This window comes from Neopsephotus bourkii, unplaced genomic scaffold, assembly GCF_033783945.1.
Source record: "Neopsephotus bourkii isolate Nb327-2 ecotype Australia unplaced genomic scaffold, CSIRO-AGI_Nbou_v1 NB_740, whole genome shotgun sequence".
NCBI classification, from domain to species: domain Eukaryota; kingdom Metazoa; phylum Chordata; class Aves; order Psittaciformes; family Psittacidae; genus Neopsephotus; species Neopsephotus bourkii.
In genome coordinates, this window is record NW_026901238.1 from 3,142,815 (window position 1) to 3,154,041 (window position 11,227).

An 11,227-nucleotide genomic window follows, 5' to 3' on the forward strand; every position below is an offset into this window, starting at 1 on the left:
CACTGGAGTCCAAGGGGCTCTTTGCTGAAGCCTAAATTAGGGACTGGGCTCGTACCAACGCTAACGCAAAAACTGGGTGTCAGGGCTGAGGAGCTGGGGCTCAGACAGTGATAGGGTGGCGAGCACCACTGGACACAGCTGTCTGAGCCCTTGCAGGTGATGCTGAAGCAGGACTTGGGGTGCAGCTCTTGCCAGTCCTGAGGCATCAATGCTGGGGAATTAAGGGGTAGTTGCAGCAGGGCTGTGTACCACCCCCTCACTGCCCTACGTGATGCTCCTGAGCGTGATTTGTGTGGTCGTGTTCCAGGAGCAGCAGCCAGATCACAACAGTATCCCCATCCCCCAAGTATCCCGAAGCATCCTTGAGGCAGTGGGCGAATTTGTATGTTTTCCAGTAGTTGTTATTGCTTACAACATTAAGTTTCTGGTGTGGACTTAAGTGCTTGTGGTTGCTGCATGCAGCAGCTGGTATCATTTAATGTTTCAGAAATGTCTGTAACAAGACACAGTAAATTTTACACTGTTATTGCTGACCATCATGCTTCAGAGCCTGGTTTCTGATTCCTAGATGTGGATCTGACCTGGGCTTAGAGCAAAGCTGTGTACCCAGGGCAAAGTGGATATCCCTAGTCCTTTTCTAGGCAAGGTTCGAATTCCCTCTTTTACCCAAGCAACTGGGTCTATGTTTTCCTCATCCACTTCCCTTATTAGAACCATTGAAACCAAACTTTGATCCTTGTAAGTTTTCATTTCTAAGCCTAGTTGTACAATTAATTCTCTCCCTAGCAAATTGCTTCCTGCTACAGGAATGTATAACAATTGGCCTTGAATTGTTTCACTATATTGTTCAAGGTGGTATCTTTAAAGACAGGAATTGAAAATCCCTCTCACTGAAAATCCCTCTCTTTTTACTCCCCAAAAGGTTATCCTTTGGTTTAATAATTTCAGTGCACTTGACCAAGTGTGTGATTACATGTGCGCATGTGTGCGATTAAGTGTATGGCTCCACATGCATGTGATTATGTGTGCAAAGCGTGCTGTGCCTGCACGGGGCTGCTTGTGAGCAGCATTTCTCCAGCTGTGGCTGGGGTAAAGCCATCTCATAAGCTTGACTGCACAAATACAAACAGCAAGTTGTGGAGCAGGCTTTTCTACTGCAGGGCCAAACAATGTTCTGAAATACTGTAAGTCATTTATAGCTTTTCCCCCTTCTCTTTCATAAAATCAGTAAGAGAATTTATTGTTCCTGAAAGCGAGGGATTCAGACTGCTGGCTCAGCCCGGTCCCAACAGAGAAAGGCACTGTGTGAGCCTCACAGAGTCAGCTCTGCCAAAGCAGCTTAGGTCTGACCTGGCATATGCACATCCCCTTTGCCCGATGCATCCCACCCTGGTAGCATGGTGCTGGCAGTGGTGCAGAGCTGGCCTCTTTCCAGAGAGGCTGTGTCAGCCTCTCTTGTCACCATCTCTTGATGTCCAACTGCACACACACAGCAGTGATCTGAGCATGGGCGGGCTTCTCTGAGCCCAGTGGCACTGCACCCATCACGGCTGCAGATGCTGTACCTCCTGCTCATTAGGATTGTCTGGGGGTGGGTTATAAACTATTTGGGGGAAATCATATGGAGGGGGTAAACTCCTTAGAGGATCCCATGCCTTAGGTTCCTCAGTATTTCCCTTAATTTTCTTGTTTGTTGTTTTTAAGGGGGACAAGTGAACTGCAGGGAGGGGCAGAATTTCTCCCTTCTGCTTCACTGTTGATCCCGACCTGAGTCTCCCAGGAGACCTCTTACACTTCTCACACTCCCAGCATACCCAGCATACAGCATAATCAGACTCTTCTTGTGAGAAAGGTTCCTTAACATAGAATCATAGAATAATTTGGGTTGGAAAGACCTTAAGATCATCTAGTTCCAACCCCTGCCATGGGCAGGGACATCTCACACTAAAACATGTCACCGAAGGCTCTGTTCAACCTGGCCTTGAACACTGCCAGGGATGGAGTATTTACCACTCCTTTGGGCAGCCCATTCCAGTGCTTCACCACCCTAACAGGAAAGAACTTCTTCCTTGTATCTAATCTAAACTCCGCTGTTTAAGTTTGAACCCGTTACACCTTGACATTTGCATAAATTTTCTCTTTTCTATTTTCCTTTCCTTTTCTTGTCTTTTCCTTTATTTTAGTTGAGTTTCATTTAGGTTTGCGGGATTTTTTTGCTATGTCATTGCTAATTTATGGTGATAATGACATCTTTATCTCTGCTGGTGACATTGGTCACTAGCTTCGCAGAGCTCTCACTGCTGTGGAAGTCAGAGGATGTGCAGGATTCTCCCAAAGTCTGCTAAGAAACCACCGCAGGCTGCCAAGCACCATCTGTGCTGGCCTCAGGAGGTCTGTGAATGGGGAGCAGCAGGTTCAAGTGAGCACAAGGATTCACAGCACGAACAAAGTGCTCTGCTGTTTGAGCAGCAAGTGACCCATGCCCCCACCTAGGCATTAGCTGGGTGTCCCAGCTAGGCTGTCATGCACGCTGCTCTTAGCAGTGGGCCTGGGGGTCAGAGTTATTCTTCTGCATGCAGGGAAGTCCACACAAAGAGAATAATTGATGTTTTGACCCTAAATCTCTTGTTTCCAGCAGTGTCCCCAGTGCTGGCTCATGTGCGGTTCCAGGGCTTGGGCCAAATCACAGCAGGTCATGTTCAAAGCATCACAAGTCTCCTCTCAGAGAGGACCCCTCTCAGAAGGCTGGGGCTGGTCAGGGCATAGACCCCATCCCTTTCTGCCACGTGTGCAGGTGAGGGGCTCTGGGCAGCCGGGCCGTGAGCTGGGCTGGGCAAGTCTCTGTGCTAGTACAGATGGACTGAGGGACATGGCCACTGCTGCTGCAGGGTGTCACTGAGACCAGGCTCAATGAAATGCACAAGAACTCAGCATGAATTCAGCATTGCCCACAGCAAGGCTGGGGAAAGGCAGAGCAGTTTGCCTGCCCAGGGCCAGGGAATCCCATAGCCACATGGGAGGCAATGAAAGGGATTTAGCAAGGTCGTGCTTGAAAAGAATATATCCTTGTTTTATTTCCAGGCTGGAGCCTTTGAATCAGTTCCGCCTGCTGAGGAAATACACTGCCCTTGTGTTTGCGTGAATAAAGCTAGTGGCCAACACGACAGTACCGGGGGCTTTGGCTCTTCCAGTCATCACAGGGAGCATAGGGGAAATGATGTGGTAGGATGGTGATCCCAAATAAGCGACCAATTCCCAAATACAGGCCTTGGGCCCTGGAATAGTGTGCAGACATAGGCTTAGCTCTGTACCAAAGGGGTTGGTTAAGCTAAGCACATAAAAAGCTATTCTTAAAGCATGAGTAAGATGGGCAAACATAAATCAGAATATAGGGATTTCATGGTGTGACATGTCCAACCCACCTCTCCTCAACCAGGTAGTTCCACCACCATCCTCACAGCCCCACAGAGCACTGCTGGCTGCTGCACGGACTTTGCTAGTTCTCACCCCAGCACAGATGCTGTGTGGGAGCAGCCTCCCCTCCTGGCAGAGACAAGGGCGCTCACAGGTACTCACCTGGTCCCCCCATTGCCGTGCAGGTAGATGATCACGGGGTGACCATCGCCAAGCGCTTCCTCGTACCACTTCTGGTCCTTGCCCTGCGCCTCAGCACCTCTGCTCTCTGGCACCGTGTGCCTGGGGGGAGCAGAGCGGGGTTACTCTGGGGGGCTGCAGGACACTGGAGCTGCCACCCAGCTGTGCCCACCCAGGATGCTGGGGCTGCCCCACTCACCAGATGCCAACCATCACACCCGGCTCGGTTGTGAGGTACACGTTGATGGTGTTGTTCAGCAGCAGCTCCAGACAAGGAAAGTCAACGAAGAAAAGGGAAGCCACTAGATAAAAAAAATCCCAGCCATCACTCGGGCAACCCAGGAATAATCACACCCAGCTGCTTTTATGCATTTGTTCCAAAGCAGGATGTTACTGGTTTTAAATTATTTGCCTGCAACCCCAGGGCCACTCTCAGCCGAGCTCAAGAGTGGGGAAGTGATCACAGGCCTCGGCCACCTCCTCCCACACAGATTTCTAGCTGCACTGCCACCGTCCATGCTCACGTGTTGCAACAGCTTGCACAACACAAGGCACCAATGGAAAAGGTACCTCAATGCCTCCTGTGCAAGCCTATGGCAGGGGGCATCAGATGGGTGCTGTACCAGTGCCACCCATGCAGTGAATGAAGCACTGCTCTTGGTCTACAGCCAACATTCAAGCGCAGGAGCAAGAGCTCACACCCATCTTTGCACAATACCCGCTGCAGGTGAGCACTGATGCGTGCAGTGCAGGGGGATGTGTCCACCAAGGGGCACCTCTGACACCTAGAATGGCAACAGGCTAAAGAATGGCTTCATGGGGATAGCAGGGTGACATGGGGACACAGCCACAGCATGGCATCCTGAGGGTCGGGGCACAGCCATGGTATTGGGGGATCGTGCCCATGGCAGGGTGCCATGGAGCCACAGCCACAGTATGGCATCCTGACCTCAGCAAGTGACAAGGCCACGCTAAGGCGACACAGGAGCATGGCCACAGCATATGGTGATAGCGTCAGTAGCTCGGGAAGGCTGTGGCACAGAGACAGACCTATGGCACAGGGGACACAGCAGGACACAGGGGATGCGCACGGGGAAAGGAACCAGCAGGAGGTTTCTCCCCTTCCAGAAGGAGCGGGGACACCCGCGTTGGTTTCAGACCTGTATTTTTGTTAGTATTTGGGGTTTTATTTGGAATCTTCCCCTCGGCAAGGCCGCTGCGCCCCGCGCCTCACCTCCCTGCGCGGCCTCGGCCCCAGTGGGCCCTGCACCCCCCCCCGTGCCGCGGCGGCAGCCTTGGGGCAGCCTTGGGGCAGGCTTGGGGCAGGCTCGGGGCAGGCTCGGCCCCGCCCCGGGGTGTCCGTAGTTGAGGCGGGGCCTGAATGGAAACGGGATGCGGCGCGTGCAGTCGGCGGAAGCGGTGGCGATGTCTCGGCGGCGGCGCGAGTGGGGCGATGGCGGCAGCACTGAGGGCGACAGGAGCTGGGAGGAGTTCACTTCCCAGGCGCAGAGCAGGGCCAGGGCAGAAATCAGAGCCCAGGCGGAGCGCGGGGCCAGGCAGGAGCGGCGGTGAGTACCCGCTGCGGTGCCAGCGGCCTGCGCTGCCGGGCCAGCTTCGGGGCGCCGCCGGGCCAGCTTAGGGGCGCCGCCGGGCCAGCTTAGGGGCGCCGCCGGGCCAGTTTAGGGGCGCTGCCGGGCCAGTTTAGGGGCGCCGCCGGGCCAGCTTAGGGGCGCTGCCGGGCCAGCTTAGTCGCGCTGCCGGGCCAGTTTAGGGGCGCTGCCGGCCCAGTTTAGGGGCGCTGCCGGGCCAGCTTCGGGGCGCTGCCGGCCCAGTTTAGGGGCGCTGCCGAGCGCTGCCGCTGCTCTCGCAGGGACCATGTCCGCCGGGTCCCGCTGTCCGCGGTCGTGGCCATGCTCTGTGCCCCGGCCGTGTTCCCTGCCGCGTCTCCTGTGGCCGTGTGCCACCGCTGTGCCCCTGTGCCCTGGGTTTGTCCCTTGTGCTGTGGCCATGCTCCTGTGTCACCACGGTGTGGCCTGGTCACTTGCTGAGGCCATGATCCTGTGCCTATCCCCCTGGCAGGGCCGTGCCACCCTGCACCAGCCATGGTGGCTGTGGCTCCATGGCACGCTGCCATGGGCATAATCCCCCATACCATGGCTGTGCCTCCATCCTCATGATGCCGTGCTGTGGCTGTGCCCCCATGTCACCTTGCTATCCCCATGAAGCCATTCTTTAGCCTGTTGCCATCCCAGGTGTCAGAGGTGCCCCTCAGTGGGCACATCCCCCGGATTGAATGCGTCAGTGCTCACCTGCAGCAGGTATTGTGCAAGGACGGGTGTGAACGCTCGCCCCTGCACTTGAATATTGGGTGTAGACCAAGACCTCATTCACTGCAGTGACTGTGAAGGCATCTCTGGGCCCATTGCTGCTGGTGAGACTGCTCAGTCTGAAGTCTCAGGGTGTGACTAGGGCTTGAGAAGCTCCCCACGGCTCCATCATGGCTCATGCCACCCTGTATGTCAGGCTTCTTGGAGGGGGGCTGGTGCCCAGGGGACTATGGCACCCTGCCCTGGCACCCCTTTTGCAACCCTTTCTTGGCATCGTGCAGCACTCCCCATGGCAGGCACTGGACTCAGTCCACTTCAGCAGGAGTGATGGTGGTGCCAGGCACATGCTGTCAGGGAGTGAGCTGTGCTTGGACGCCTGTCAGAAACCTCTGCCCTGAATCCCCTGGTGCTGCACCCAGACTGGTTTCCCCATCACCCAGCACCATCAGCCCATGAGAGATGTTGATGCTGGGCAAGCTGCATCTCTTGGCTTTCCCCTCCCTCTCAGATGCTGGGGCTTCAGCTGGTCAATGGCTTGCTGCAGAGGGCATAGCTGGGGCAGCTGGATGTGTGCCGTAGCCCTTGGGAGCACGATGATGATGCTGTCAGAGATGGTCACACTCCCTCCCCTGTACTGGTGGCACTGCAGGACATCGCTCTGGGGATTGGTTTCTCCCACAGGCTGTGGGTTCCCCAGGCAACTTCCCCAGATTTCCCCCTTGTCCCTGGAGAATCAGAGGCTGTTGGTGCTGGGTTTGGGGACACCTCTGGCCATGGCTCAGCAGTCACAGCTCAGGGTGTTGCCACAGAGTATGGGCCGCTCCTCACTGCCAGTTTGGCTTGCAGCTCCTGGCCCTGGTGCTTGCCCTGCCCTTCTTCCCGTGGGAGGCTGTGGGGGGCTGGGTCACGGCCTCTCAGGATGCTGTGTCACAGTGGGGCTGCTCCGACAGCTCGGCTCCATGCCCAAAAGCCAAACACAACCCTCATGTGGGTAACCAGCTCCCCATGGCAGAGGAACGCAAACAGCAGCCTCAGGCCCTTACGGGGGTCAAGCCACTGCCTTCACAACTGGGTTTGGGAGCGGGAACCCCACTCTGCTGTGCCCCAAAGCCTGTGGGGTGGGAAGGGATGTGCTAACAAGATGCCTTCTTTGCAGGGGCTGGCTGTGCTGGTGTCCCCAGCTGCGCACTATCATCCTGGTCCCGCTCCTCATCTACGTCTCTGTGCCCATCCTCATCCACCTCTTCCCTGTCCTGCTCACCAAATTTGTCTACCTGAACTTCCGTGAGTGCCCCAGGCTGGGAGAACCACCCCCCCTTGGGATTCATCAGGAAGAGAGTTAGGGGATCCCTGAAATGTGGGTGGGGTGCACCCGGTGCATGGGTGGCACTGGTACAGCACCCACTGATGCCCCCTTGCCATGGGCTGGCAGAGGAGGCATAGGGGGAATTTCTGTTGGTGCCTCATGTTTTGTAACCTGTAATAACATGGTGCTGTCCACCCTGTTTACTGCCTGGAGTTGCAACATGTGGGTACGCACAGTGCCAGTGGGGTTAGAAGTCTCTGTGGGAGGAGGTGGCCGAGGCCTGTGATCACTTCCCCACTCTTGAGCTGGGCTGAGAGTGGCCCTGGGGTTCCAGGCAAATAATTTAAAACCAGTAACATCCTGCTTTGGAACAAATGCATAAAAGCAGCTGGGTGTGATTATTCCTGGGTTGCCTGAGTGATGGCTGGGATTTTTTTCCCAGTGGCCTTTCCTTTCTTCGTTGACTTTCGTCAGCCGGAGCTGCTGCTGAACAACACCATCAACGTGTACCTCACAACCGAGCCGGGTGTGATGGTTGGCATCTGGTGAGTGGGGCAGCCCCAGCATCCTGGGTGGGCACAGCTGGGTGGCAGCTCCAGTGTCCTGCAGCCCCCCAGAGTAACCCCGCTCTGCTCCCCCCAGGCACACGGTGCCAGAGAGCAGAGGTGCTGAGGCGCGGGGCAAGGACCAGAAGTGGTACGAGGAAGCACTTGGCGATGATCACCCCGTGATCATCTACCTGCACGGCAATGGGGGGACCAGGTGAGTACCTGTGAGCGCCCTTGTCTCTGCCAGGAGAGGAGGCTGCTCCCACACAGCATCTGTGCTGGGGTGAGAACTAGCAAACTCCGTGCAGCAGCCAGCAGTGCTGCCTGGCCAGGGCTGCTGCAGCGGTGTCTGACCCCACAAGTCAAGGATAGTCCCTTGGAGCTCAAGGGAAACACCAAATCCCACTCAGCCCAGAGCATCCAGCTCTGCCCTCCTGGAAGGAGGTCAGCCCCATCCCTTGGTGCTGGAGGTGAAGGTTCTTTGAGGGTCCCTGCCTGAGCTTTAACCTCATTTTCCCCATTAGAGCTGCAAGGCACCGCATCCAGTTCTTGAAGGTAAGTGGTTCCCTGTGAGGGGACTGGCTCCTGCTGGGAGTAAGGCTCACACTGGCCCCAGGGACTCAAGAGAGACCCTGGCCAGAGTGAACCCCACCAAGCTGGGGGTCCTACGGTGCAACCTCCACCCAGGCATAACACAGTGCTGCTCCTCCAACAGACAATGGGTGCTGCTGGCTTCCACATCCTGGCTCTCGACTACAGAGGTATAGTCATCCCTTTGCCTCTTGCTGAGTGACCCTCCTGAGGCCAGCCTCACCAGGGTCGTGACACCTAGCCATGTCCCCTGCAGGCTATGGGGACTCCAGCGGGCACCCCACAGAGAACGGCTTCACCACGGATGTCCTGGCACTCTATGACTGGGCCAAAGCACGGAGTGGGAACAGCATCATCCTCTTCTGGGGACACTCCCTGGGGACAGGGTACGTGTGGGGCTGGACAATAGATGGGGTGTTCGCCCGATGGGTGGTGCCTCACTGGAGTCTGCAGACAGTCCCTGAGCTGTGACACTGCTGCCACATTAATGCCACTTGGGGATGGACAAGGGGTTGGAGCAGCTCCTTGGTGGAGGCATCTGCAAGGCAAAACCCAGCAGGCAAAGTGGGTGTTAAGGGTGCTGTGCATCCTGCTGGGGCATCATCGCTGCTCCCCCTCACTGTCACCTGTATTCTCACAGGATTGCCACAAATGCAGCAAGGAAACTGCAAGAGGAGCGAGGTAAGGGCCATTGAGGCTGGGTTGGCCCTGTGCAGTTGTCCGCTGGGCTCTGCACATCCCTGGTATGCCACAATTCAGGGGCCACTGAGGAGCTGGGGATCCCTGTCACTGTCGGCTAAAGCATCAGGGTCAGCCCCTGGAGCGGGGACAAGTGACCATTCCCATGCTTCTTAGAGGGAAGGGGGCATTTTGGTCTCATGGCTAATGCCTGGGGAGAGAAATTCCCCTGCAGCCATGCCTGCTCTCACTGCACTCTGACCTCAGGAGTCCAGGTTGATGCCATTGTCCTGGAATCACCGTACACCAACATCCGTGAGGCAGCTGCGCACTTCCCCCTTACCAAGGTGAGCCCAGGGCTTCAGCCCATAGGGTCCCACCATGGTTACAGATCAGGGGCTCTCAGAGGCAGCCCCAGCTACCTGGGTGTTCCCCCCTTTGCAGGGAAAGGGTGCATCAGTGAAGGGCAAAGATTAGCACCCCCCAACTCTCTCCCTGGCAGATCTATCGCCAGTTCCCAGGCTTCGAGTACCTCATCCTGGACTCACTTGCTCTGGCTGACATGTTCTTCCGCAGTGATGAGAAGTGAGTGTCTGGTGGGAATGAGCACCACTGCCCTGTGGGGCTGTGGGGATGGCAGTGGGACTACCTGGTCGAGGAGAGGTGGGTTGGACATGTCACACCATGAAATGCCTGCGTTCTGATTTAGGTTTGCTCATCTTCCTCATGCTTTATGAGTGGCTTTTTATTTGCACAGCTTCAGATACCAGTATTATCGCTGTGTAACATCCACAAACCACCATCCTCTTTGTGAGCACTACATGGTCCAGTGCCACCCACGGTGCAGCACACACACTTCAATAGCCTTTACTTGAAGCTTTTGAAGCCTGAGCACCCCATAACCAGGTCTAAGCTTTTAGGGTGCTTGGTGCTGCCATGCCAGGACAAGTGGCATGGGCATCACCCTGCAGCGGTTCAGCAGCTGCCTGTAGCTACCGATGGGCTGGGCTGACTGTGAAGGGCAGTGCCAGGGGGCCAGGGTTGCTGTGAGAGATTTTGCAGGGCTGGGGAGGCGCCCTTGGGCCCATCAGTTCCAGGGTGACTCCTCAGCACTGTGCTTGCTGTTCACAGCGTGCAGGTGCTGTCCTGCCCGCTCCTCATCCTGCATGCAGAAGATGATTCCATCCTGCCTCCACTCCTGGGACGCCAGGTGGGGACTGGTCCCTGTACACAGGTTTTAATGTGGGTGGGCAACGTTTGAGCCTGGGGTTGGAGGGCTGAAGTGGCCGGAGAGGGGTGGCTGCCTCTGGGATGCCACAAGGGGTATGGGGTCCTCTCCACATGCCACTAACTGAGCTCCCACCCCACGTCAGCTCTTCGAGACGGCACGCAGAGCCTACAAGGACAAAACCAAGGTGAAGTTCATTACCTTTCCCAAAAAGCTGGGCCTGGGCCATGACTACATCTCCTTCAACCCAGAGGTGCCTGCCTTGGTGAAGTAAGTGCTGCTTTGCAGAAATAAGGGGGTACAGAATGAGCCTGGGCCTCTTCTTCCAGGGGTGCATCCTCCCCTGTCCCAGCCATGCAGGTGTCTTCCCTCTGCTCCTTCCCCTCTTACACTGATGACTGGCATCAATTTTTGAACTCCAGTTGCTCCTCAGTGCCCTGAACCTGTCCTCAGCCTGGGTGTCATGGGGTTGTGGTACTGCAGCGAGGTCCCATCTACTCTGCCCTGTATACAGAACTTTGCTTCAAGCTCAGCACAGTCCCAAATCTAGGGATCAGAAACCAGGCTCTGAACAGCACAGGATGGTCAGCAGTAACAGTGTAAGATTTACTGCATCTTGTTACAGAGACTTCTTGAACATTAAGTGATGCCAGCCGCTGCATGCAGCAACCACAAGCACTTACTCAAGTCCACACCAGAAACTTAATGTTGTAAGCAATAACAACTACTGGAAAACATACAAATTCTCCCACTGCCTCAAGGATGCTTCGGGATACTTGGGGGATGGGGATACTGTTGTGATCTGGCTGCTGCTCCTGGAACACGACCATACAAATCATGCTCAGGAGCATCACGTGGGGCAGTGAGGGGGTGGTACACAGCCCTACTGCAACTACCCCTTAATTCCCCAGCATTGATGCCTCAGGACTGGCAAGAGCTGCACCCCAAGTCCTGC

General features: G+C 56.0%; 1 protein-coding gene across 2 annotated transcripts; it reads left to right on the forward strand.

The window, feature by feature from the left end:
• The first annotated feature begins 4,958 nt into the window (after window positions 1-4,958).
• On the forward strand, window positions 4,959-10,974 carry ABHD12B (abhydrolase domain containing 12B). Of its 2 annotated transcripts, XM_061354632.1 has the most exons (13): window positions 4,959-5,162; window positions 7,078-7,205; window positions 7,670-7,772; window positions 7,870-7,989; window positions 8,300-8,330; window positions 8,491-8,536; window positions 8,623-8,752; window positions 9,007-9,047; window positions 9,312-9,391; window positions 9,547-9,629; window positions 10,176-10,254; window positions 10,418-10,542; window positions 10,898-10,974. In XM_061354632.1, exons 1-13 carry the CDS (start codon window positions 4,987-4,989, stop codon window positions 10,917-10,919), a joined length of 1,164 nt encoding a protein of 387 aa, XP_061210616.1. In that variant the 5' UTR covers window positions 4,959-4,986; the 3' UTR covers window positions 10,920-10,974. The 2 variants fall into 2 exon arrangements, with proteins under 2 accessions (XP_061210616.1, XP_061210615.1); XM_061354631.1 differs by lacking the exon at window positions 4,959-5,162 and having other exon boundaries at window positions 7,083-7,205; window positions 9,315-9,391.
• Window positions 10,975-11,227: the final 253 nt, after the last annotated feature.

Excerpts from the sequence above, each read along its gene's own strand:
- ABHD12B (XM_061354632.1), top strand. The coding sequence starts at position 4,987 with ATGCGGCGCGTGCAGTCGGCGGAAGCGGTGGCGATGTCTCGGCGGCGG. Across the intron at positions 5,163-7,077 it reads GGGGCCAGGCAGGAGCGGCG|GGGCTGGCTGTGCTGGTGTC; the intron begins GTGAGTACCCGC and ends CCTTCTTTGCAG. Across the intron at positions 7,773-7,869 it reads GGTGTGATGGTTGGCATCTG|GCACACGGTGCCAGAGAGCA; the intron begins GTGAGTGGGGCA and ends TGCTCCCCCCAG.